This window comes from Mesocricetus auratus, unplaced genomic scaffold (assembly GCF_017639785.1).
Source record: "Mesocricetus auratus isolate SY011 unplaced genomic scaffold, BCM_Maur_2.0 Super-Scaffold_100048, whole genome shotgun sequence".
In the NCBI taxonomy this organism is placed as follows: Eukaryota; Metazoa; Chordata; class Mammalia; order Rodentia; family Cricetidae; genus Mesocricetus; species Mesocricetus auratus.
This window is the reverse complement of record NW_024429225.1, coordinates 321,467-349,159: the sequence shown is the minus strand read 5'-3', so window position 1 is coordinate 349,159 and position 27,693 is coordinate 321,467. Positions and strand designations below refer to the sequence as shown.

Genomic DNA, 27,693 nt, shown 5'->3' with positions numbered 1-27,693 from the left:
ATCATGACACTTCTCAGTAACGTTTGCAGAGCTGGACATGGTAACTCACACCTTTAGTCCCCGCACTCAGGAGGTGAAGGGGGAGTCAGGCAGATCTCTGTGAGTCCAAGGCTAGAACTTCATAGGTCAGAATCAATGTAAACCCATGGACATGATGATTCCACTTGTCAACATGTGGTAAGCTCTATAAAGTTCGTTTTTATCTTGGTTTTCCTTTGGTTTTTGAGACAGGGTTTCTCTGTGTGGCCCTGGATTTCCTGGAACTGGAGTTACAACCAGTTGTGAGCTACCATGTAGGACTGAGAATTGAAGCCACAACCTCTGTAAGAGTGACCAGTGCCCTTAACCATGGGGTCATCTGTCCAGCTCCATGAACTTCAATTTGAGGGAGAAATATGTGGTTTCTTCCAAGAATGCCAATTAGTCTACGAATGAATGCTTGTAAGTCAATGCAGAGTTAAAAGACTCACTCTACCCTCCGTGCCTTGGTTTTGCTCTCTGGCCAGCTGGTTCTGGAAAGAGGGCTGTGTCTATGGGAGGGACCAGAACTGCCCCCGGCCTATCCATTTCCTAAATGCTCACAATCCTATTGGCTTTAACCCACTCTTCTTGCTTCCTTTCACATCCAAACAAGGTCCCTCGGGTCTATTCAAAGTACTGCTCAACAAGACTCTCATCCCTCCTCCTGACAGGAGGGGAACTTTAGATTGTAGGGAGAGAGGGACACAGGAGTCTAACCTATCAATTAAAGGTGTGGTTCATTTCCTCGCAGTTCTAATATAAATGAATGCTAAATTAGAAAAGAACACCCATTACCCTCCCCCCCACTACAGAACACAATCAGGGTTACACTTAAGACCTTCCAACAATTTATTCTGTTTGCATCATCTAGGACAAGTGATGTCATCTTTGTCCTGAGTCCTGCATTTTCATTCCCACGACAGAAAGTACAAGTTTCCTTGTGTGTCTCCCACGGCAAGCTGCAGGGTAGAGTTGGGCCCCAGACAAGGTTCCAGGCAGCTCACTGGCCCGTCACATCGGAACAAACCCAACTAGAACAGGAACAGAAATAGAGGAGAGGTGAAGCTACAGGCCTGGGTGTCCTTATCAACTTATCTTTCTCTCAACACCTTAGAAACAGGCCACCGCAAGAGACATTGAAGAAAGCAACTTTTACCGTTTGCCCCTGCTTATCCTAAGCGTTTTCTTGCACTAGCCTTTTCCCAGCTTGCATGCACGTGTGAGCGTGCGCGCGCGCGCGCACACACACACACACACACACACACACACACACACACACTTACCAGCTGCATACTGGGTCTCTCCCACAGCTTAACATCTCTGTCCTTCGAAGCAGTCACCAGCAGCCCAGGAAGCACATGGAGGGCTGTGACTGAGTCCAAGTGAATCTCAGAGAGGAGGGAGACAACGTGAGTTCTCTGGGAGACCTTTCGTTTAAGGAAGCAGCCCAGGCTTCAGATTTCGAACCTCCTCCCTCTCTCGAGGGCCCGGCCCCCACGCTTACCTTTTTCCCCTGCTGTGCCTTTAAATGTCTAGGTCCTGACCAGCTCTCCACGCAGGAGTCTGAATCAGAGTGTGCACATGGATCTGTCTCTGGAGACTGGGTTTTAGGCGGTTTTGCTTTTCTCTGCCAAATGTTGTCTACAATCCATTCTCCTTCCTGGGTACACTCAGCTAAGCTCCAGAGCATTCCGTCAGAGGTGGCGCACAGGAATGCTGACTCTGCCATTTTAAGAGTGACGTTAGAGAACCAGGTGTCAGGCTTTTAGGACCCACCAGCCCCCCTAAGCCACCCCAGAGGTCCTCTGTTCTTTTCACGCCCACTAACCAGACTCAGGTTTGGCCTGAGTGATTGCTACCGGGGACCCATTGGGATTCTTTATGTTCAGCGTGAAGTCCACGATCTTCTCGAACTCTCCTGACTCCTTCTGCTCCTGTAAAAGGATAGGTGATTAGGTAAGTCTGTTCGGCCTGTCCGTATTTCACAACTCCACTAACAAAGCCACGGTGTTCTCCTTTAAGGTGCTCAGGACACTAAAAAAATAAAAAATCTAGCCTCCAAAGCCACAGAGAGCCTCCAAAGCCACAGAGAAACCCTGTCTCGAAAAAAAAAATCTACTAGTACAGTCCATGCTTCGAATGGAGGCATGGAAGAATGTACCCACGCAGACCCCCAGGAGAAGATGTAGGACCACCTTGACGCTGTTATCATGCCGTCCCCAGTTGCTAGAGGAACCCCCAGAGCTGGCAGCAGGTGTTAGTGTCATGATGTCCTCCTCCGCTTGAGTGAGGTCTCCGCAGTGTGGACACATTTTGGACACATTTGACCGCAGTGTGGACACATTTTGGACACATTTGTGTCTAGCCTCCTTCAGCAGAACAATGACGTCTGTATTTCCCATCTGCCAACACTCAATGTCATGCTCTGCTTCTTCTGCCACACAGTTCTATACTGCAAGTCACCTGTCTTCCTTCTGTGTCCGGGCACTTACATTGGTTTGGCCATGTTGAATTAGGATGACAAAGACGTGCCTGTTCCTGGCAATTGGGGATTATGTACACTTCTTTCACTTAGGTTCATGTTTGGGGACAGAATCACTGTTTCCTATCTGGCTTTGTAAGTTACTTTAGTAGGTGTCAGGTTAGGATTTCATAAACTTTCCAGAAACGAGAAACCTTAGGAATTTTGGGAATGAAATATAGCTTTAACACACCAAATAAGTGAATGTCAAACACCTATGAGGTAACTGCATCATGACAGAGACGAAATGCAGCCCTTGCCTTCAAATGCTAATACTGACAGAGTCAGTAATAGGAAAACCAGGGGACAGGCTGGACATGGTGGCACACACCTTTCATCTCAGCCCTAGGGATCCAGAGGCTAGGGGATCTTGAGTTCCAGGGAGCCTGCTCTATGGAGTCAGTCCCAAGACAGCCTAGGGCTACACAGAGAAAGCCTGTCTCAAAAAAACCAAAAAGAATGAAAGAGAGGGGGGAGGGAGAGAGAGGAGGGAGGGAGCAAGGGAAAGAAGGAGGAAGGGTTACAACTTAACAAGTAGGGTTATAACTTCACTATTGCTCGGTGAAGCCTCACAACCTGAGTTTGATCTCTAGAACCCACATGGTATAAAGAACCAATGCACCAAGCTGCTTTCTGACTTCCACACACATACTATGGCAAGCAAGTGCCCACATGGACAGACAGACAGACAGACAGACACACACACACACACACACACACACACACACACACACACACACAAATGTAAAACGAAATTTAAGAAAGATGAGAAAGACCTGGCGTAGACCTCCCAGCATTCACGGAGGCAGAGGCAAGCAGATGCCTGTGAGCTCCAGGTCAGTCATGGCTACACAGTGAGGCCCTATCTCAAAATGAAAGGGAGGGAAAAGAAGAGGGGAGGGGGAAGACAAGGAAGAAGGAGGGAGGAAGGGGGAGAGGAAAGGGGAGAAAGGGGAAGGAAAAGGAAAGGCAAAGGAAAAAACAAAACAACAAAAACTCCTAGATCCATGATTTTAAGAATTCTACAACCTTTGTTTGCACAGTGAAATCTTACAAGGAAACTCAGCATCCAGTAATTTAAAATAGAGTCACTCCAGGGGAAGGGAGACAGCGGACGGGAGCGCCTGCCTTTCCCTTCCCTCTCCTCCATGGTGGCTTCCAGTGCTCAACTGCATTGGTTCTGGACTCTAGAATCCAGGCAAATGTTGGCGGTAACACATCCAAATAGGACTCACCAAGACGGAAAGAAATCCAGAGTCCCCCTGCTGCAGGTAGAATACGCCATGCTCTTTGCTGGTGCACAGTAGGGAAGAATGTGATCCGAACTTGCAGCGGCTTTATGGGAAAGTGAAAGACGGAGTCTTCAGGACCCTGGTGCTATACCCTAGCTCACTCCATCTGGGGCAACCACTAAAACACTTCCCGTTTCAACTCAAGAAGCTTTGCATTTTGTATCTCACCAGATCACGGACGGAGCACACCCAGGCTTCATCTGTAGCAACTCCACATTCTCCTTCAGTAAGATGAGAGACTGGCCATCGGGGGCCAGATCCAGACCTGTCAAGACGCCCACGTCCTCTGGCAAAGCTCGCTTCATGTGAAGACTGCAGTTCAAAAGACACACAGACAGGAAAGAATACTCCTTCAGCCAACTTCTTTCGGCCTCCTTCCCGTGCATGGAGTGTAAAACACAGTGACTCCCGCTCCTAGCCATCTGTGGCATGCTTGGTTGCTTTGGCTGTCCCCGGGATGTGACCAGAGCCTCGGGCATGATTCAGACAAGCACTCAAGCACTGAGCTATAATCCCAGCACCTGTCTTTCTTGTATCAAGATGCACCATAACTCTCCCTCATTTGCTCAAAAGAGGGTTCTCTGACACTGCTGTCATTTGTTTCCACCAATAAGCCCTGTGGTTACTTCCTCCTGTAATAGGGCTTCAGACCTTAGCAGGCCTCCAAACCTCAGCTCAACTGAATCCAAGATGGAAGTACCACTCAGGCCATAAAACTCAGCACATAAACAGTACCACCAGCCAAAAATGGAAACAAAGACCTAATCCATCAAAGTCCACAGTTCTGGGCAAGTCTGTAAACCTTGTTTTTTGGCCTGAAACTCTCTCTGTAGTTCAGGGTGGCCTTGAACTCAAAGAGATCTACCTGCCTCTTCCCCGAATGCTGGAATTAAAGGAATTCCCACCACCTCCGAACTCCTTCTGGGAGATCACCTTCCGCATTGCCTTTAGAAATCCAAGTTTTGGCTACAGCCTGAATTCTGGCCCTATCCTCCAAGGAGAGCCAGAAGGACAGCTCAGCAGGTAGACACAAGGCGTAGGAAAGAGCTAGAATTGTCCTCTGACCTCCACATGAGTGGCCTGAACAGGCACACCTCGTCACCACACACACACACCTCATCAGCACACACACACACACACCTCATTACCACACACACACACACACCACACACACACACACACGCACACACAAACACACACCCCACACCTCATCACCATACACACACTCACACCTCATCACCACACACACACACACACCCCACACCTTGTCACCACACACACACACACACCACACCTCATCAACACACACACACCACCACCACCTTGTCACCACACACACACACACACACTCACACCTCATCACCACACACACACACACACACCACCACCACCTTGTCACCACACACACACACACACCACACCTCATCAACACACACACACACACACACACACACACACACCAACAACAACAACAACCACACAACAAACAGAAACCCAGAATACTCTGAGAACTCCCTTGCTACGATTGACTTTTTCGGGTTGTGCTAACACTGTTTGCTTTTCTGGAACACCATTCCCTTCTTTTACTGGCCCAGAAAATTCTTCATTTTTTATGTCTAACTTTAAAGACCATCTCTTTGCTACCATATCTCAAATTTTGCAGACCCATGAGCTACTGGAGGCCTTTTAAAAATTCAGCTGGGCTTGGTGCCACACGCCTCTGATTCCAGCAACTCAGGAGACTCAGTGGAAAGGACTCTGAACTGCCAGCCTGAGCAATGTAACAAAATAAAAAAACAAAACAAAAAAATAAATAAGTAAGTAGATAAATACAATTCAGGTGTGCCACACTCTCTGGCCCAGAACTTAACAACAAGTAGGCATTTAAGCATTACTCATTTAGCTGGTCAGCGGTGGTGCACACCTTTAATCCCAGCACTTCAGAGCCAGAGACAGGTCAATCTCTGTGAGTCTGAGGCCAGCCTGGTCTACAGAGTGCGTTCTAGGACAGCCAGGACTGTTACACAGAGAAACCCTGTCTTGAAAACAAAAACAAAAACAAACAAAAAAAAAAGAATTACTCATTTAAACTGACAAGACCAGAGGCTGGTCAGAGGGCTCAGCGGGTGAGGACACTTGCCAATGAGCCTGGTGATCTCAGTTTGATTCCCCAGAACCCACATGTCGGTATGACAGCCGGCTCCCTCAGGCTGTTCTCCGACCTCTGCACACACAGGTGAGGACTACCAAGGCATAAACAGAGGAGGGCACCAGTCTAGCTAACCTCCCTCAGCCTCCTCAATTCTGCTCACAAATAAAGGAGTATAAAGCAAAATGTCTCAGCAAAGCAAAATATCTCAGCTGGCCCTCAGCACCTCCAGTTCCTCGTCACAAGGACACACAAAGATCAATAAACGCAATCTGGAAACAAGACAAAGCCGGAGGCAGCCGACACCCTTCAGAAGCACAGAGGGATCACACCAAACCCCGAGGAAGGTGCGGCTCCACGTTCCCGTCAGCTGCTCTCACCTGGGATTTCTGGACGTAAGCTCCACTTGCCACTCGCTGACTTTTTCATTGGCACTGAGGACGAGGAACTCGCGTGCCGACTGCCAGGTCACGTCACTGACACGGCCTGGAGCCTGTGTGCGAAGCAAGCCCAGTTCAGCGCGGAAGAAACCATAAGCCTTCGCCCTCCCGGGCGTGCGAGCCAAACTCTAGCCCAAGGAAGTCCCGCTGACGGACAGAACCCGCCCATGCTCAGGCACCTGTGCTGTAGCCACAACTCTGGCTTCCTGCCACAGGGTCAGCTCCCCAGATTCGTTTGCAGACACTGCCAGAGAACCGTCTGGGGCCCACGCCACGGCAGCGACGCCCACAGCACTTCTAGGTTTGTGCGTTTCGTCTGGTGAAGAGAGGAGGGGACACATTGAGGGCTCTGATACAGAGAGAGGAATGGCGGTGCACACCTTTCATCCTAGCACTGGGGATGCAGAGTCTGTGAGTCTAAGGCCAGCCCGGTCCAAAGTTCCAGGCTATCCAAGACTACACAAAGTGAGACCTTGTCTCAGAAAGAAAGAAGACATTTGGGCGACTGGAAGGGATAGAGGTGTAAGGTTACCCTTGGCATCCTTTTTTTTTTTTTTTTTTTTTTCCGAGACAGGGTTTCTCTGTGGCTTTGGAGGCTGTTCTGGAACTCGCTCTGTAGACCGGGCTGGCCTCGAACTCACAGAGATCCGCCTGCCTCTGCCTCCCGAGCGCTGGGATTAAAGGCGTGCGCCATCGACGCCTGGCTTACCCTTGGCATTCTTTGTTCCAATCTTCTTCTATGCTACCTCCTCCTCCCCTCGCTCACCTACTCCCTTAGGTATCTGCCAGAGCTGTACAGAGCTGTTATCCGAGGTCAGCAGGTGGCCTGAGGCCTGGGAAGCGGCAGCAGCAGTGACTGGACCGCTGTGTCCCTGCAGAGTGCGTATTTGGCAGACCTAGGAGAAGGGGGTTGCAGAGGTTGCCCTTCAGGCATTCCCTACCCCTCCCCTACCCCTGTTCTTGCAGGGGGCTCACCAAGAGGGGATGCCACAACTTCGTGGCCCCATCCAGTCCAACTGTCACCGCCAGAAGCTCCGAGCCAGGCTGTCCGGCTGAAAAGACAGGGAGACCAACTCAGAAAGAACGGTCAGGACCAGACGCAAAGGCCTGTAATAGGGTGTCAGGTAGCAAGCACCGGGCCCTGGGTTTGATCTCCCCACTGGAAAAGAAGAGGAGGAGGAGGAGACAAAGACAGTACCAACGAAGAGGAAGGGCTGATGGTTAATACCTGGGCGGGGCTCCAGGGCAGCTGCACATTGGCTGACGGCAGCGAAGGGGAAGGGCTGATACCTGGGTGGGGCTCCAGGGCAGCTGCACATTGGCTGATGGCAGCGAAGGGGAAGGGCTGATACCTGGGTGGGGCTCCAGGGCAGCTGCACATTGGCTGATGGCAGCGAAGGGGAAGGGCTGATGGTTAATACCTGGGCGGGGCTCCAGGGCAGCTGCACACTGGCTGACGGGTCCTGAGTGAGCAGGGATGCTGGTCAGCTCCACTCCCTGACGGTCCCACACTTTCAAGGTCCCGTCCCGGCTCACAGACACTATGTGCTCCTCCTGTCCCCAGGTCACAGCGTCAGGGGGCAGTCACAGCGAGGGGGAATGTGAGAAATAGCTTAGCATCCTGGACTGCACTTGTTTGGAGTACGCACACAGCTGTCTTGTAAAGAGTTCATCTGGCAGCCTGAGACCCTGACCTGCACGAGCTATACATACCCCCCCTCTCCAAACAACACACCTAACACCTCGTTAGCAACCCGAGTCTCCCACTGCGTAGAGGCGCGCACACCCCTACCTTTGAACGATGGAACAAATTTCTCTTCCCCCTAACACGCAGCAAACATAGATGGATTTCCATCCAATCATACCCTCTCTTCCCTCTGAGTAGGAGGGATCCGGCCTGAACTGGTTTTAGTTGCATGGGCAATAAATCGAACTGTGTCCCTATTTGGTGTATATATATATAATTAAAAGTAGAAGCACGGTGGTAACAGACTTGTGCAGAGGGCAAAAAAGATGATTTAATCCAAGTCTGTCAACAGAAATAGAGAACCACGAAACCTATACCCTACACCCCCTAGGAACCCCTAGTAAGCAAACTCCTCCTTCCTTCAGACGTCATCCAAGAAGCCCCAGCCAATAACTGGGGCCCCTGAGTATTCTTTCACTTATGTCACCAGCTGTCCTTGGTGACAGGCTATTGGTCCTATACTATTGTTTTGCTTTGAATAAAACCACCTCTCTGCTCTCACAATCTGCATGCGCTTTAAACATTTTAAAAAATTTTTAAGTGTGCATGTGTGTATGCTTTTGTGTTATTTGTGTGTGTATGCATTTGTGTATCTGTATGTGTGTATCTGTGTGTGTGTATTTGTGTATTTGTGTGTGTGTGTGAGGGGGCAGAGCCTTGTGTGCGTGTGTGTGTGCGTGCGCGTGTAGGCATGTGCATATGAATGGAGTTGCCCAAGATGGGCAGAAGCTCCAGATCTCCATGGAGCCAGAGATACTGGCAGCTGTGAGATGCCTGACATGGGTACTGGGAATTGAACTCGGGTCTTTGGGAAGTGCTCTTAGCTGCTGAGCCATCTCTCCAGTCCATTCTGTGTGTGCTTTTATTGAGTTCCTGATTAAGATACCAAGGACCTAGAAAACACCTGGCCAAGACCCTAACCCCCCTCCAGAGAGGGGAAGGTCAACAGCAGGGACTTGGAAGATGTAAAATGAGGACAAACTCAGAACTGTGGAGCTGAGTGGTTCGGGGCTGCCATCTTGACAGAAACTCATAATACTAAGAGGACTTTTATGTGCCACCCGTCATATGGCCCATCACCCCCAACACTGTATTACAGTCCCAAGTATTGCATTTTTCTATTTGCCTTTGAGAGTAGATACCTAATACAGTCCCAAGTATTGCATTTTTACCATTTGCCTTTGAGAGTAGATACCTAAAACAGTCCCAAGTATTGCATTTTTACCATTTGCCTTTGAGAGTAGATACCTAATACAGTCCCAAGTATTGCATTTTTCTATTTGTCTTTGAGAGTAGATACCTAATACAGTCCCAAGTACTGCATTTTTCTATTTGCCTTTGAGAGTAGATACCTAATACAGTCCCAAGTATTGCATTTTTCTATTTGCTTTTGAGAGTAGATACCTAATACAGTCCCAAGTATTGCATTTTTCTATTTGCCTTTGAGAGTAGATACCTAATACGTCCAGCCTCCCAGATTCTCCTGACCTTCCCAGAGAATGCTGGTGAAGCCCATCGCCTTACCACAGCAACCACAGAGCTCACGGCACTCTGGTGGCCCAGGAACTGACCAAGCTGCTGTCCTGACTCCAGATTCCAGAGTCCCACAGAACCATCACTAGAGCAGGAGACCTGCAGCCAAAAGGGAAGGAGCAAGACCATCAGCATTCCTGTAGCTCTGGCTCTGGCGGGCCTGGAACTCGCTATGCTAGGACTAAAGGACTGCGGCACCAGGCGGGGTCCTTCCCTATCTCTCCTTGTTAAAGAAACGACATAAGAGGGGCTGGAGAGACGCCTCAGTGGTTAAAAGCATGGTCTGCTCTTCCAGAGGACCCAGGTTCAAGTCTCAGCAACCACATGGCGGCTCACATATACCTGCAACTCCAGTTCCAGGGCTCTGCCCCCCTCACACAGACACACATGCAGGCAAATCACCGAGGAACATTAAATAAGTTACATATGTGATAAAAAACAAAACAACATAAGAACTCTACATAGGGAAAATGTGCTTTACAAACCCTGAGAAAATACTCTGAGATTTAGAAATCTTTCACTCTCAGGCATTCCAAAGCTGGAGAGACCACACTGTGTTCTTGTCAGGAACACGGGCTTTGGGGCTGGGGATGGCTCCAATTGCAAAATTTGCTCTGTTCTAGAAGACAGAAATTCGCCCCTCCACACACATATCAGGTAGCTCACAAGGACCGGTAACTCTGGATTCAGTGATCCACACCCTCTTCTGGCCTCCATAGGCATGGCACGCACATGCACAAACCCACACACATACGCATTAAAAACATCATTTAAAAAATTTTAATCTTGGGGCTGGAGAGATGGCTCAGAGGTTAAAAGCACCTGACTGCTCTTCCAGAGGTCCTGAGTTCAATTCCCAGCAACCACATGATGGCTCACAACCATCTGTAGTGAGATCTGGCGCCCTCTCCTGGCCTACAGGCATACATGTAGGAGGAAAGATGTATATCTTTAAAAAAATGTTAACCTTAAAATAAAAAGGGCATGGGCTAGATGGCAGAGCACCTGCCTAGAACACGCAAGGCCTTGGGTTCAATATCCAACACCAAAAGGGCAGAGGGGGCTTTTCTACCAGAATGTTTACTGGTTCAGGGATGGTGGAATGGCTCAGTAGGTAAAGGTGTTTGTCACCACGCCTGACAACCTAAATTCAGTTCCTAGAACCCAGATGCGAAAGAGCACTGCCTACTAAAAGTTGTCTTTTGACTTCCATGTACCACAGTGGTACAGCCACACACACACACACACACACACACACACACGCACACACACACACGCACACACACACGTGCACACACACACGTGCGCACACACACACGTGCGCGCACACACACGCACACACACACGTGCGCACACACACACACGTGCGCGCACACACACACACGCACACACACACATGCGCGCACACACACACACACGTGCGCACACACACGCACACACACACGTGCGCACACACACGTGCGCACACACACGCACACACACGTGCACACACACGTGCGCGCACACACACGTGCGCGCACACACACGTGCACACACACACATACACACACGTGCGCACACACACACACACGTGCGCGCGCACACACACACACGCACACACACACAAAGTGTAAAGAGTTAAAACAAAAAAGAACTCGTGTTAGCTCAGCTTTATCACTACATGACCTTGAAAATGCTTTTCTGGGGTCAGTGTTCTTATCTGTGAAGAAGACATAACGGTAGTCACTACTTTACAGGGGATCGCAAGGATTAATCATGCTAATAAGCAAAACTGAGCTCGAGTCCAACCTATGTGCCCTGAGGATGTCGGCAGACTAGCATTACCAGCTGCTAGAAAAGTCTGAAGTGGAGACTGCTTGCCCCCAGGTTACTTGCCGGCCCTGCGCATTCTCCCCGTCCCTTCACTCACCAGCATGTTATCTTTGGTCCATGCACAGCCAGTGATCCAGTCACGGTGACAGGAAGTGAGGGAGTGAATCAGAAGAGGGGTTTGGGCTGTCTTCACGTCCCAGCAGAGAAGATTCTGGGCAGGCAAGGACAGGGATCCATCAGGACACACAGACCATGGCAACGAACGAACGTCGAAGCAATTTCAGATAGTGTGGCTGTTTTGTTTTTGACAAAGTCTCCTGTGTCCTAAGCTGGCCCTGGACTAATGATCAATGACCTCCTGACCCTCCTGACTTCATCTTCTACGTACTGAGACCAAGGTCGGTGCCACCACAACTGGTTGCAAGCAGCGAGTTTTAAAGGGGGAGAAAACGTGTGAGGCATGCCGGCAGACCCCCCTGCAGGGTCAGCAGACCAAGAAGGAGGAGTGTTGGGCCCCAACCCCACCGGGTCTCTGTGAGTTGCTGGTCAGCCTACAAGTGCAACTTGTTTTCCAGTCCAATTGCTTCCTGTTTTCTAGTCCTGGCTTACTGCCCTGGCCTTGACCCTCTGACATCAACATTCAGCAGGAGGAAAACACGCTCTCTTCTACCTGGGGTTTTTCCACTGTGCTGTAAACCTGTATATAAAGCTCCTCCCTCCTACAAGAGAGAGAGCTCTTAGCATTTATAATGAAGACGCGCACACACTCTCCTGGCAATAAAGGCAGCACATGCATTCTCCTAGTACAAACAGCTGGACGTCTGGTCTTTCTTTCCTGATACCTTGGAGTTGCTTGTGGCGCTGGCGCCGCAGAGGAGAAAGCAATGGGAAATGGACTGTGGGACCCCGGGGTCACGCCCTTCTGCTGCTCACCCGATCCCTGCCCACAGTGGCCAAAATGCCTCCATCGGGGCTGAAGCTACAGCAACACACTGGGCCCTCATGTCCCCGGAGTTCGGCATAACAGGAAAAGTCTTCTCTCTTGCCTGGCTGCGTCAGCAGCTGCCTGGGCCATAGCCGCACTGTGAAATCCTCTGCGTTGGAAACAGAAAGGGAAGTGTTTCCTGGACACCAAAGCAAGACTGGCCTAGGGGGCCAGAGGGAACCACAGGAGCACAGCATGGCACCCAGGAACACAGCTCCGGGGAAGTGAGATGGTGCACCCCAGAATGTGCACAGGCCCCGGGCAAGGTCAGACACATGTAAGCACACAGCACAGGAATGTTCTAAATCACCAGAATGTGCACAGGCCCTGGGCAAGGTCAGACACACGTAAGCACACAGCACGGGAATTCCCTGCACCCCATAATGTACACCAGACCCCAGGCAAGGTCAGACACACGTAAGCACACAGCACAGGAATGTTCTAAATCACCAGAATGTGCACAGGCCCTGGGCAAGGTCAGACACCACATAACAGCACGGGAATGCCCTGCACCCCAGAATGTGCACAGGCCCCAGGCAAGGTCAGACACACATAGGCACACAGCAGGGAACACCCTGCACCCCAGCTCCGGCTTGGCAGGGTCAGGAAGGTGGCACCATGCATCTTCATTTCCAGCGACACTTCTCACAGCAGCTGCTGCAGAAGCTACGATTCTCAAGGCCTCGATGTTGCTTTCACCTCACCATCCGTGAGGACAACATCTCTCTCCTCCAGAGGAGCAAGGCCTTTCTGCACTCCCTCTCCTCCCTCCCCTTCTCTACTCTTTCTAAAGCAGTCTAGAGTGAGTGTGTAAGACGAACACATTCAAAAGCATTTCAAAGGTTGTAAGGAAGAACTGTATGTGCTTGGGTTTTGACGAGCGCGTGTAACTAGTTATAGATTGGAGGGTGACACCAGCACACTTCAAAGAAATGAGTCAGTAACACTGCTCAGAAGTACCGGAGGCAGAAGCCAAGAGTTCCTGGGAGGTGGCCAGTCCAAGCACAGGCTTCTGGTGTCGGAACAGCAGCCACAGGGGATGGAGGGAGTGTCCCTTGATCATCCAGCCACGCAGGGATCCATCTTCTGCGCCACTCACCAAAACGCTGGGACTGAGCCAGACTAGTGCGGACACTGCCACGTTTAGCTCTTGACCCTGAGTCTCCTGGGAGCCTAGAAAATGGAAGACAAACATTTGGGAAAAGAAGTGAGGCAGCGGGTACCTCCTTTCCAAGGGAGCCAGCCCGTCCACTCCCCCTCTGATACCTGAAGAAATGTTGTAGATCTTGATGCCATCCTCTCGGTACCCAACAGCCACCTGGCCACCATCTGGGTTGAGAGCCACAGAGAGCGCAGGAGACAGAGGAAAAGAGCCCAGGCAACCCCGGGGCCGGCCAAGAAATCCTGACCATAACTGAGCCTAGGATGCCAGAAAAGAGTTTAGAGATACTCACCTCTGCTGCCTGGCCCCCATCCCCTATGACATCTTCCGTCAAGAGACTTCAGAAAATCTCCCTCACCAATCAAACTCCCCCAGGGATTCTCAACAAAGGCTCCCAGCACCACCTGAACACACCCCTGCTTTTGCTCCTCTGTCCCGGAGCCCACCGCAGGCCCTCTGCAAGCTCACCTTGCCATCTTCTCCAGCCGTCAGGAACCGGTCTCCAGCTTGCAAGAAGAGAACAGCAGCAATGGAGCCGCCGTGCGCAGGGAAGGCCGCCAGCCGAGCGCCCTCTTGCCAGGCCCACAGCTCCGCTGCCCCGTCTACCCTGCCTACGGCCACAGACTTCCCAGGTGCACTGAATGCCAGAGCACGGACAGAGGCTCCTGGGGCTCCTAGTTCCTAGATGAGGATGCAGAAACAGGAACACCAGGGCCTGTTCTCAACATAGGCTCAAAAGCACATGGAACGCAGCTGTCACTCTCCACTTCACTCCCGTCCTGTGAGTTCTCCCCGAGAGCAACACGGAACCTTTTTGTCTTAACCCTTTTTTTTTTTTAAGTTTTTTTTCTATTTTACATACCAACCCCAGTTCCTCCTCCCTCCCTTTATCCTGACCCCTGACCTCCCTCCCTTCCCGCCCCCCATCTACTCCTCAGAAGGGGTAAGGACCAAGCCCCCCCCCCACACACACACTGTATCATGGCTGATCGAGGTAGCCAACCGCAGGGAATGGGCTCCAAAAAGCCAGCTCATGCCCCACGCAGGACCTTCTTACCTTGATGACTTTGAGTCCATCCGCTTGGAAGAAGGTAATGCTGCCAGCCCAGCTGCCTGTGGCTACCACCTGGCCCTCTGGGTGGAAGGCAACGCAGTTCAGGGATTTGGGACAGGTGTGCCGGAAGGCCAGCTGTCCGTCTACTGTGTCCCACAGCTGGAGATGAGAGAGAAGAGGAATCGGGGTGCCGGGCACAAATGGCAGTGCTTCCCAGCCCCAGAGCTCCTGAGGGCCGCCGTATCTAGTCCCCTGCCTCAGCAAACTTCCCCAGGACCGGCAGTCAGGAGTTCTATCATACTGAGCAACAAGTGAGGTTTGACTCAGGGTTGAGGGTCACTTTTTGTTACCTTTAGGTAACCTCCCAAACACACGGTGGCCAGCAGGTGCCGGTCCGGGCTTAGGCAGCAGCCAGTGATTTGGTGTTGGTGGGCCTTGGTTTGGAACACCCTGTGCAGGAAGACAAAGTCAGGGTCCTGGGGTCATCTGGCAATTAGGCTTCCTCCTCAGGCCTTTCTCTCAGGGCTTCTCACTCGGAAACGCGAGGGAGCCGCTCACCAGCAGCCATGCTGCAGGTTCCAAAGCTCCAGGAGTCCATCGAAGGTAGTAAGGAAAAGCGCGCTGTCCGAGAGGAACACCAAAGAGGAGATCCCATCACAGCTGCTCACCAGCGACTTCTCCTCCTGTAACAGCCGGTTGGGAAGCGTGGTTCAGGCAAGTCCCTAAGTTTCCATCACCAACCCATTCCAGCCACTAACAGGGAGGCCAAGGCAAGGCAAAAAAAGAGCTCAAGTCTCGGCTGCCTACCCAGCCCAGCCCAAGCGCAGGTTCAAGTGAACCTCACAATCAAAGCAGGCCCCAAACCACAGACTTGAAGGGCTCTGGGGAAGGGTATTACACAAATGCATGCACACAGGTGAGGGGTGATGTGGGCAAGAAGAGAAAGGCGTGTCTACGTCTCCTCTCTCCAGTCTGGTATCACGGGCTGCTGCAATCATCCGCAGCAACTTATGGGGCCCTTCTCTCCCGTGCCGTTGCTGGGCTCCTTGTGCAAACCAGAAGGCCTGCCTTTTTCTATCCTACGTCATCTAGCTACACAACTACCATAGGTCTTATTATGTGAGCAACTGGGCTCTGGCTCTGTGTTCCCCTGAATCCCAAGTAACATGGCTTGAGCGGAGCCAGACAGCAATACTGCACAGCTGTATCTGCCATTTGAGTTTCGTTGTGTTCCATGTAATCCCAGGTGGCCTTGAACTTAACAGGCAGCCCAGGCTGACTCTGAGCTCCCGGTCCCCCTGCCCCAGCCTCCCTGCTGCTGGGATTACATTGTGAACCTTCCAACTGTAGAATGACCCTTTGACCAAGATGTCTAATTTGATAGGAAGTTGAACGATCAGCCAGGGTTTTAAGGATGCACAGGCTTTGCCTAGGCCTTCAGGTCACTATGTGAGGGTTTTCTGACGGTCACCCTGCCCTGCCTTCCGAGTCATACCTGCCAGGTACTCAAGTCCAGCAGGTAAATTGTCCCATTGGCAGTGCCCACGGCTGCTCTTTGTCCGTTAGGGGATAAGGCCACAGCGGTTGGAGAGGAAATTGCCAGAGACAAGCTAGAGGGGGGAGGAAGAAGGAGGAGGAGGAGGAAGTAGGGAAAGACAGCCAATGGGAATCGGCTTCTGCCATTCTGTGCCCGAACCCCTCTCCATGGTGGCTCTAGTCTGCCCTTTCTTTTTCTCTGAACAGCCTACCAGACTGGGGCCAAGGGTCTCACCTTTGCTGGTCTTTCAAGGTCTGGGGCTTATTGATCCACCGTAGTGTAGACTGGAGAGGCCATCGCAGGGTGAGCAGGGGGGCCTGGCAGCACACAGGAGACTCTGCAGGCTGGCTGGCTGCCTGCTGGAGCAGGAGCAGAGGATACTGGGCAAGGAGCAAAGCCTGCTGTCTCAGGAAGGTATGGAAGGCAGCAACATCTACATCCAGCGGCTCTGGGTTCGCTCCGGATGTGGAAGAAGCTGGTTTAAAAGCGGAGAGATTGAGAGTAGCTGAGATGGCTCAGTGGGTTGGAGAGCTTGCGGCCCGAACATGAGTCCCGAGTTCAGAGTCCCAGCACCTACATAAAAAGCCCGGTGTGCCACACGCGCCTGTAACTCTAGTGCTGGTGTTGGGAGCTGGGACAGAGAAGACAGGAGAACCACTGGATCTTGTTAGCCATCAGCTTACCAAAACACAGTGAGCTCCATGGAGTAAGGTGGAGAGCAACAGACTACAACTAACAGCAGCTCTAGCCTCTATAGGTGACTGTGTGCAGTATTCACACACACACACACACACTCTCTCTCTCTATAGGTGACTGTGTGCAGTATTCACACACACACACTCTCTCTCTATAGGTGACTGTGTGCAGTATTCACACACATACTCTATAGGTGACTGTGTGCAGTATTCACACACACACTCTATAGGTGACTGTGAGCAGTATTCACACACACACACACTCTCTCTCTCTATAGGTGACTGTGTGCAGTATTCACACACACACACACTCTCTCTCTATAGGTGACTGTGTGCAGTATTCACACACACACATACTCTATAGGTGACTGTGTGCAGTATTCACACACACACTCTATAGGTGATTGTGTGCAGTATTCACACACTCTCTATAGGTGACTGTGTGCAGTATTCACACACACACTCTATGGGTGACTGTGTGCAGTATTCACACACACACTCTATAGGTGACTGTGTGCAGTATTCACACACATACTCTCTATAGGTGACTGTGTGCAGTAGTGCAGTATTCTCACACACACATACTCTATAGGTGACTGAGTGCAGTATTCACACACACACTCCATAGGTGACTGTGAGCAGTATTCACACACACACTCTATAGGTGATTGTGTGCTGTATTCACACACACACTCTCTCTATAGGTGACTGTGCAGTATTCACACACACTCTCTATAGGTGACTGTGAGCAGTATTCACACACACACTCTATAGGTGACTGAGTGCAGTATTCACACACTCTCTCTCTATAGGTGACTTGTGCAGTATTCACACACACACTCTCTCTCTATAGGTGACTGTGTGCAGTAGTGCAGTATTCTCACACACACATACTCTATAGGTGACTGTGTGCAGTATTCACACACACACACACTCTCTCTCTATAGGTGACTGTGAGCAGTATTCACACACACACACACACTCTCTATATATATAGGTGACTGTGTGCAGTATTCACACACTCTCTATAGGTGACGGTGTGCAGTACTCAAACACACACATACTCTATAGGTGACTGTGTGCAGTATTCACACACACTCTCTATAGGTGACTGTGTGCAGTATTCACACACACTCTCTATAGGTGACTGTGAGCAGTATTCACACACACACACACACTCTATAGGTGACTGTGAGCAGTATTCACACACACACTCTATAGGTGACTGTGTGCAGTATTCACACACTCTCTATAGGTGACTGTGTGCAGTAGTGCAGTATTCTCACACACACATACTCTATAGGTGACTGAGTGCAGTATTCACACACACACTCTATAGGTGACTGTGAGCAGTATTCACACACACACACACTCTATAGGTGATTGTGTGCTGTATTCACACACACTCTCTCTCTATAGGTGACTGTGCAGTATTCACACACACTCTCTATAGGTGACTGTGAGCAGTATTCACACACTCTATAGGTGACTGAGTGCAGTATTCACACACTCTCTCTCTATAGGTGACTGTGTGCAGTATTCACACACACACTCTCTCTCTATAGGTGACTGTGTGCAGTAGTGCAGTATTCTCACACACACATACTCTATAGGTGACTGTGTGCAGTATTCACACACACACACACTCTCTCTCTCTATAGGTGACTGTGAGCAGTATTCACACACACACACACACTCTCTCTCTATATAGGTGACTGTGTGCAGTATTCACACACACACACTCTCTCTCTATAGGTGACTGTGTGCAGTATTCACACACACTCTCTATAGGTGACGGTGTGCAGTACTCAAACACACACATACTCTATAGGTGACTGTGTGCAGTATTCACACACACATACTCTATAGGTGACTGTGTGCAGTATTCACACACACTCTCTATAGGTGACTGTGAGCAGTATTCACACACACACTCTATAGGTGACTGTGTGCAGTATTCACACACTCTCTATAGGTGACTGTGTGCAGTAGTGCAGTATTCTCACACACACATACTCTATAGGTGACTGAGTGCAGTATTCACACACACACTCTATAGGTGACTGTGAGCAGTATTCACACACACACACTCTATAGGTGATTGTGTGCTGTATTCACACACATCTCTCTCTATAGGTGACTGTGCAGTATTCACACACACTCTCTATAGGTGACTGTGAGCAGTATTCACACACACTCTATAGGTGACTGAGTGCAGTATTCACACACTCTCTCTCTATAGGTGACTGTGTGCAGTATTCACACACACACTCTATAGGTGACTGTGTGCAGTATTCACACACTCTCTATAGGTGACTGTGTGCAGTAGTGCAGTATTCTCACACACACATACTCTATAGGTGACTGAGTGCAGTATTCACACACACACTCTATAGGTGACTGTGAGCAGTATTCACACACACACACTCTATAGGTGATTGTGTGCTGTATTCACACACACTCTCTCTCTATAGGTGACTGTGCAGTATTCACACACACTCTCTATAGGTGACTGTGAGCAGTATTCACACACTATAGGTGACTGAGTGCAGTATTCACACACTCTCTCTCTATAGGTGACTGTGTGCAGTATTCACACACACACTCTCTATAGGTGACTGTGTGCAGTAGTGCAGTATTCTCACACACACATACTCTATAGGTGACTGAGTGCAGTATTCACACACACACACACTCTCTCTCTCTATAGGTGACTGTGTGCAGTATTCACACACACACTCTCTATAGGTGACTGTGAGCAGTATTCACACACACTCTCTATAGGTGACTGTGAGCAGTATTCACACACACACACTCTCTCTCTCTATAGGTGACTGTGTGCAGTATTCACACACACACTCTATAGGTGACTGTGAGCAGTATTCACACACTCTCTCTATAGGTGACTGTGAGCAGTATTCACACACACACACACACACACTCTCTCTCTATAGGTGACTGTGTGCAGTATTCACACACACACTCTATAGGTGACTGTGTGCAGTAGTGCAGTATTCTCACACACACATACTCTATAGGTGACTGAGTGCAGTATTCACACACACACTCTATAGGTGACTGTGAGCAGTATTCACACACACACTCTATAGGTGATTGTGTGCTGTATTCACACACACTCTCTCTCTATAGGTGACTGTGCAGTATTCACACACACTCTCTATAGGTGACTGTGAGCAGTATTCACACACACTCTATAGGTGACTGAGTGCAGTATTCACACACTCTCTCTCTATAGGTGACTGTGTGCAGTATTCACACACACACTCTATAGGTGACTGTGTGCAGTATTCACACACTCTCTATAGGTGACTGTGTGCAGTAGTGCAGTATTCTCACACACACATACTCTATAGGTGACTGAGTGCAGTATTCACACACACACTCTATAGGTGACTGTGAGCAGTATTCACACACACACACTCTATAGGTGATTGTGTGCTGTATTCACACACACTCTCTCTCTATAGGTGACTGTGCAGTATTCACACACACTCTCTATAGGTGACTGTGAGCAGTATTCACACACACTCTATAGGTGACTGAGTGCAGTATTCACACACTCTCTCTCTATAGGTGACTGTGTGCAGTATTCACACACACACTCTCTATAGGTGACTGTGTGCAGTAGTGCAGTATTCTCACACACACATACTCTATAGGTGACTGAGTGCAGTATTCACACACACACACACTCTCTCTCTCTATAGGTGACTGTGTGCAGTATTCACACACACACTCTCTATAGGTGACTGTGAGCAGTATTCACACACACTCTCTATAGGTGACTGTGAGCAGTATTCACACACACACATCTCTCTCTCTATAGGTGACTGTGTGCAGTATTCACACACACACTCTATAGGTGACTGTGAGCAGTATTCACACACTCTCTCTATAGGTGACTGTGAGCAGTATTCACACACACACACACACACACTCTCTCTCTATAGGTGACTGTGTGCAGTATTCACACACACACTCTATAGGTGACTGTGTGCAGTAGTGCAGTATTCTCACACACACATACTCTATAGGTGACTGAGTGCAGTATTCACACACACACTCTATAGGTGACTGTGAGCAGTATTCACACACACACACTCTATAGGTGATTGTGTGCTGTATTCACACACACTCTCTCTCTATAGGTGACTGTGCAGTATTCACACACACTCTCTATAGGTGACTGTGAGCAGTATTCACACACACTCTATAGGTGACTGAGTGCAGTATTCACACACTCTCTCTCTATAGGTGACTGTGTGCAGTATTCACACACACACTCTATAGGTGACTGTGTGCAGTATTCACACACTCTCTATAGGTGACTGTGTGCAGTAGTGCAGTATTCTCACACACACATACTCTATAGGTGACTGAGTGCAGTATTCACACACACACTCTATAGGTGACTGTGAGCAGTATTCACACACACACACTCTATAGGTGATTGTGTGCTGTATTCACACACACTCTCTCTCTATAGGTGACTGTGTGCAGTATTCACACACACTCTCTATAGGTGACTGAGTGCAGTATTCACACACTCTCTCTCTATAGGTGACTGTGTGCAGTATTCACACACACACTCTCTATAGGTGACTGTGTGCAGTAGTGCAGTATTCTCACACACACATACTCTATAGGTGACTGAGTGCAGTATTCACACACACACACACTCTCTCTCTATAGGTGACTGTGTGCAGTATTCACACACACACTCTCTATAGGTGACTGTGAGCAGTATTCACACACACTCTCTATAGGTGACTGTGAGCAGTATTCACACACACACACTCTCTCTCTCTATAGGTGACTGTGTGCAGTATTCACACACACACTCTATAGGTGACTGTGAGCAGTATTCACACACTCTCTCTATAGGTGACTGTGAGCAGTATTCACACACACACACACACACACTCTCTCTCTATAGGTGACTGTGTGCAGTATTCACACACACACTCTATAGGTGACTGTGTGCAGTAGTGCAGTATTCACACACATACTCTATAGGTGACTGAGTGCAGTATTCACACACACACTCTATAGGTGACTGTGAGCAGTATTCACACACACACACTCTATAGGTGATTGTGTGCTGTATTCACACACACTCTCTCTCTATAGGTGACTGTGCAGTATTCACACACACTCTCTATAGGTGACTGTGAGCAGTATTCACACACACTCTATAGGTGACTGAGTGCAGTATTCACACACTCTCTCTCTATAGGTGACTGTGTGCAGTATTCACACACACACTCTCTATAGGTGACTGTGTGCAGTAGTGCAGTATTCTCACACACACATACTCTATAGGTGACTGAGTGCAGTATTCACACACACACACACTCTCTCTCTCTATAGGTGACTGTGTGCAGTATTCACACACACACTCTCTATAGGTGACTGTGAGCAGTATTCACACACACTCTCTATAGGTGACTGTGAGCAGTATTCACACACACACACTCTCTCTCTCTATAGGTGACTGTGTGCAGTATTCACACACACACTCTATAGGTGACTGTGAGCAGTATTCACACACTCTCTCTATAGGTGACTGTGAGCAGTATTCACACACACACACACACACACTCTCTCTCTATAGGTGACTGTGTGCAGTATTCACACACACACTCTATAGGTGACTGTGTGCAGTAGTGCAGTATTCTCACACACACATACTCTATAGGTGACTGTGTGCAGTACTCACACACATACACGCACACTCACACAAACACACACACATACACTCATACACATACTCATATACACACACAGAAATACACAATACAAAATGCACACCCCCCAATGGAGTGGAGGCTAGAGAGAAGACATTATCATTAGGAAGCCAGCCTAGACTCCATTAACCTCAGTAACTCCGTTAACCAAGGAAAATTATACGGTGTATTTAAAATTCTAAGTCTCAAAGTGTGACCCTCTGAACTTTATATCAGAAACACATATTCAAAATATGAAGCTTTGGGTCTCCCTGCAGACCTAGGGAAGTGGAATCTTGTGACCTTAGAATCTACAATTTTAACAAACTTCCTACATAATTTACTTCAGTATAAACTTAGAAACTCTACCTAGGAGGTTTAAGCAAAAGGAATCATTTGCAAAAACAACAACAAAGGAAAAAAAAAGAATCATTTGCTTATACCCGTGCCATTTTCAAGTTGGAATGGAAATTTGGCTATGTTTATTTTGCACTTCCCCTTGAGCAGGGCATCCCATAGCTCAAAAGAAAAACCCAGTGACTTATCTCACCATAGAGCACATGGGCCTCCAAGAGGTCAGAGATTAGACCCACTTCCAGATACGCAGCTACCACGTGGAGATTGGTGAGGAGGTCTGCAAGGAGATCAAGGTTCCCACTCTGGAGCTAGGGGGAGCACATTGGATTCGTTAGGATATGAAGGAGCTGGTGAGGAGCTATGGGCTCATCCTAGGGTGCGCCTACGCGTTCGGGACTTACACCCAGGACCTGAGACAAATCCGGGGAAGCAGGAAAACACCAAGAAGGTAGAGGAGTCTGTAAGGAGGCTAATTTCACTGGTGGGATTGGTGGGTAAGGACAGGGGAGCCTAAGCCTTAGCCCACGGACTAGGGAATCTATGAGGTATGGGGACTAACCAGGTGGTAAGGCAAATCTTTCAGAGCCTCAGGAGGGCAACTTCGGAAGGTGCCCGAGGCATCGGGATCACAGATCCTCCAGAAGTGAGCTGCAAGAACAGACATTGAGAAGGGGTTATCCTCGCAGCATCTCCAGGGTCTTAGGCTGCAGCAGTTACCCACCCAGCGGCCAGGGTGTACGGTCTTGCCCTCCAGGTCCAAGCCTTATACCCCCGCCCCCCGCCCATGCTGACACAGGCTGCCATCACCTGCAATGAGGAGATGTGCGGTCTTTTCTAGCCCCAGCATTTTCCCATAGCGACGTTTAACTGCCGTCCTCAGAGGCCCGTCAGAGAGGCACAGACGGGCACCGGGGCGCTCCACAGGGCCCTCCTGTAGTAAGCTGTCCTCGAGAGAAGAGGGGAGAAGAGTAAGGAGGGAGAAATAGAGCCAGCCGGTGAACAAGCGAGCACGGCCGTGTGCGAGCATTCCCACCGCAGAATGGTAACTGGACCAGCGGCACTCAGGACCAGGGAGGCAAGCCTCGGGGCTATCCCAAAGAGTCACCGGCTGACTGGAGAAGCGGTGGGGCTGGCGGAAGCTCAGCCGGGGCAGCATTACCTTCGCAGACTCTGGACCAGGTAGGCAAATGGACCCGATGGGTAAAGGTTTCTACTGTGCCCGGCATCCATTGCTTCTTCCCAGCTCTTAATCTCCTTGGGCAAACTCAGCCACGTGCTCAGCACTTCGTGCAGCTGGTCCGCGGTCAGACCTGAAACCGTAAACTCTCAGACAACCCAAGCCGCACAGGGACTCCGTCTCCATGACACGTGGCCCCTCCCGGCACCCCTGGCTAAGATCCCACCTGAACTAAGGTCCCCCAATAGCTGCGCCCCCAGCCTCCCACCCTTCCCGGGGGGATCGCTGACCACTCCGCGTGACCCCAAGGGCAGCCAGAGCTCGAGGAAGGACTTCGTGGCCATGCTCTTGCTCCAAGGTGCTCAGGAGGTGCTGCATCATCAGTGGGAGGGTGCCGGGCAGGGTTCGAAGCCTCTCAGACACCTGGGAGAAGAAGAAGAGCCGGGCCCCCGTCAGCAGGGGGCGGGGGAGGCAGAGAGGTGCCGGGTGGGACAGGGGGGTACGGAGTGGCGTGGACTACAGCGGGAAGGAAGGAAAAGGTAAAGAAAACCAGTTGAGAGAAACGCAGGGGTCACGCAAAGATAGGGAGGCCAGAGACAGCCGACGGTGAGAGTTGATGCTCAGCGCTGATCTTCAACTTGACGCTGATCTTCAACTTGACGCTGGTCTAGAAGCACCTGGCGGATGGCGCTCCAGGCACACCTGCGGGGAGTTGCCTTGGCTACATTAACCAAGGTGGTGGGAAGAGCTACTCAAGGGGGGGGGAGGGGCGGAGCCAACCCCTGGGTGGTTCTTGGACTAGAAAAGAAGCCAGAGGGGCGGAAAGACGGCTCAGCAGTTAAGAGCGCTTGTTGCAACCAGGCGGTGGTGGCGCTCGCCTTTAATCCCAGCACTCGGGAGGCAGAGGCAGGCGGATCTCTGTGAGTTCGAGGCCGGGCTGGACCGACAGCCTCCCAAACAATACAGAGAAACCCCCCCCCCCAAAAAAGAGCGTTTGTTGCTCTAGGAGAAGACTTGAGGTTTAGTTCCCAGGCCCACGTGATGTTCACAACCGTCTGCAACTCCAGCTCCAGGGTCTGATGCCCTCTTCTGACCTCTTGGGGCACCAAGCACACACACACACAGGTCAGACACTCACACATAAGATGCACTATGCTAAGCGCCAGCACGGCCTCACCCCTCTCTGCTTCCTGGCGCAGGCTCCTCTTGGCCTCCCCACCATGATGCACTATACCCATGAACTGTGTGTGAGCCGAAGAAATCCTGACACCCTTAAGCAGCCTTTGTCAGGGCCTCATCACAGAGAAAGAAAACGAGAGTAAGAAAATAAAAGCAAGAAGCTTCAAAAAGCAACAAGGACTTTATCGGGAACCTGGACGGGGCCTATTTGTGTGATAGTTTGGCCAAGAATCGGGTTTCGTTCTGACCGTGCCCTGAGAACTTGCGGTGAAAAGACCTACCTGCTGTGTACCTACTGTGGGTGGCGCCATTCCCTTGGCTGATAAACTACGCTGTGTTGGAAAGCAAAAGAGGGCCGAGAACAAGCATTTACAGCGGCTCTTGGCTGCGCGACTGCAGGCGCGATCAGCTACCCCAAGCTCCTACCACTACAGCAACCCCGAGACAACAGACCATATTCTAGAACCGTGAGACAGATAAACCCCTCCTAAGCTGCTTGTGTCAGGGTTATTTTATGGTTAACAGCAGAAAAGTAACGAAGACAGACAGGCACGGGGCCCAAGGAGGCTAACAGCGATGGGAAATGTGTTAGCACTTTGTGGGTAAGGAACAAACCAACCTGCTCGTAGAGCGTGAAGAGCCTCAGGTAGTCAGTGACCAGGTGCAGGTACAGAGGCAGACCTGAGCCCTGCTTTACCAGCAGCAGTCGCATCTGGGGAGATTTGGGGGGCTCAGCACAGGGGCGAGGGAGAGCCCGCTGTAGCTTTCTACACCAAGCTTACCGCCAAGAGCCTCCTCCTCTGAGAGTCGGATTAGGGGACGGGCACATCACACCACCTCAAAATACACTCCCCTCCTACTTTCCAGCCAGATCCTGTCAGGAAAACTTCCCCGGTCCAGGCTGATGCCCCTCATAATTCTACTCCCCCTCCCCAGGTACACCGTTCACCACGGCAACGCCTGAGTGGTCGTACGAGTTATCCCGGGGCAGAGGGGTCTGGAGAAATCTACAGAGCGGCCCTAAGGAGGCAGCTAGCAGCCTCAGCAGCTGTACCCCCGGGGGTCCCCGATTCGCCCCACATCCCCACGAGTTCCGGTCTGGGTCCAACCTGGTTGTTAAAGGGCGACTCCTCCAGCCGTTTCCCGTACAGCGCTAGTTCTTCTCTCACAAGCTGAGCCCTCGAAGACGGGACCAAAGGCGCCAAGGACACCACGGAAACCGCCTGGCTCTGCTGAAGGGTCTCTCCCAGGCCCGAGTCGGTAGACACGCTCAGCACCAGGTGCACCCGCTGTGATGTTTGCACACAGGAACAGAGAGGTGGGGGGGGGGAAGAACAGCATTAACGAGGTCCCTCTCCCTACAGGGCACCCTCCAACCTTCCTCCTTTCTCAGTCGGGCCCCATACTCACCCGGGGAAGAGACCTGGGGACCCAGTCTGAAGTCAGCTGTCCATTCTGGCCCACCAACTTATCCGCCCCGTCGACAACAAGGACCAAGGTCTGGCCGGGTTCCAGTGACTGAGCAGATTTGAGGAGCAGCCTCTGCTGCAGTTCCCACACCAGGCCTCTGTGTGTGTGAAGAGGCCAGGGTCAGAGGTGGGGAAGCAGAGAGGCCAGGGTCAGAGGCAGGGGAGCAGAGAGGCCAGGGTCAGAGGCAGAGAGGCAGAGAGGCCAGGGTCAGAGGCAGGGAAGCAGAGAGGCCAGGGTCAGGAGCTGGGAAGCAGAGAGGCCAGGGTCAGGAGCTGGGAAGCAGAGAGGCCAGGGTCAGAGGCCGGGAGGCAGAGAGAGAGGCCAGGGTCAGAGGCGGGGAGCAGAGAGAGAGGCCAGGGTCAGAGGCGGGGAGCAGAGAGAGAGGCCAGGGTCAGAGGCAGGGAGCAGAGAGAGAGGCCAGGGTCAGAGGCGGGGAGCAGAGAGAGAGGCCAGGGTCAGAGGCGGGGAGCAGAGAGAGAGGCCAGGGTCAGAGGCGGGGAGCAGAGAGAGAGGCCAGGGTCAGAGGCGGGGAGCAGAGAGAGAGGCCAGGGTCAGAGGCGGGGAGCAGAGAGAGAGGCCAGGGTCAGAGGCGGGGAGCAGAGAGAGAGGCCAGGGTCAGAGGCGGGGAGCAGAGAGAGAGGCCAGGGTCAGAGGCGGGGAGCAGAGAGAGAGGCCAGGGTCAGAGGCGGGGAGCAGAGAGAGAGGCCAGGGTCAGAGGCGGGGAGCAGAGAGAGAGGCCAGGGTCAGAGGCGGGGAGCAGAGAGAGAGGCCAGGGTCAGAGGCGGGGAGCAGAGAGAGAGGCCAGGGTCAGAGGC

The 27,693-nt window shown here is 50.9% G+C and overlaps 1 protein-coding gene across 2 annotated transcripts in view; it reads right to left on the bottom strand.

The window, feature by feature from the left end:
• Positions 1-856: 856 nt before the first annotated feature.
• The window catches only part of Tep1 (telomerase associated protein 1), a 53,939-nt gene continuing 27,102 nt past the window's right edge, over positions 857-27,693 (bottom strand). For both annotated transcript variants that reach the window (XM_040735779.1, XM_040735780.1), the window contains 30 exons: positions 26,819-26,975; positions 26,518-26,697; positions 26,028-26,120; positions 24,520-24,652; positions 24,212-24,362; positions 23,860-23,993; positions 23,612-23,700; positions 23,246-23,360; positions 16,488-16,728; positions 16,212-16,326; positions 15,275-15,399; positions 15,067-15,166; positions 14,720-14,875; positions 14,131-14,343; positions 13,767-13,920; positions 13,461-13,673; positions 12,449-12,609; positions 11,613-11,726; positions 9,695-9,802; positions 7,845-7,977; positions 7,399-7,475; positions 7,190-7,319; positions 6,603-6,739; positions 6,364-6,476; positions 4,003-4,146; positions 3,778-3,877; positions 1,850-1,955; positions 1,526-1,743; positions 1,305-1,409; positions 857-1,052 (listed from right to left, as the gene is read on the bottom strand). In XM_040735779.1, coding sequence (XP_040591713.1) covers positions 930-1,052; positions 1,305-1,409; positions 1,526-1,743; positions 1,850-1,955; positions 3,778-3,877; positions 4,003-4,146; positions 6,364-6,476; positions 6,603-6,739; positions 7,190-7,319; positions 7,399-7,475; positions 7,845-7,977; positions 9,695-9,802; positions 11,613-11,726; positions 12,449-12,609; positions 13,461-13,673; positions 13,767-13,920; positions 14,131-14,343; positions 14,720-14,875; positions 15,067-15,166; positions 15,275-15,399; positions 16,212-16,326; positions 16,488-16,728; positions 23,246-23,360; positions 23,612-23,700; positions 23,860-23,993; positions 24,212-24,362; positions 24,520-24,652; positions 26,028-26,120; positions 26,518-26,697; positions 26,819-26,975 — 4,138 coding nt within the window. In that variant the 3' untranslated portion in view covers positions 857-929. The remainder of the gene's footprint in view (positions 1,053-1,304; positions 1,410-1,525; positions 1,744-1,849; positions 1,956-3,777; positions 3,878-4,002; positions 4,147-6,363; positions 6,477-6,602; positions 6,740-7,189; positions 7,320-7,398; positions 7,476-7,844; positions 7,978-9,694; positions 9,803-11,612; positions 11,727-12,448; positions 12,610-13,460; positions 13,674-13,766; positions 13,921-14,130; positions 14,344-14,719; positions 14,876-15,066; positions 15,167-15,274; positions 15,400-16,211; positions 16,327-16,487; positions 16,729-23,245; positions 23,361-23,611; positions 23,701-23,859; positions 23,994-24,211; positions 24,363-24,519; positions 24,653-26,027; positions 26,121-26,517; positions 26,698-26,818; positions 26,976-27,693) is intronic.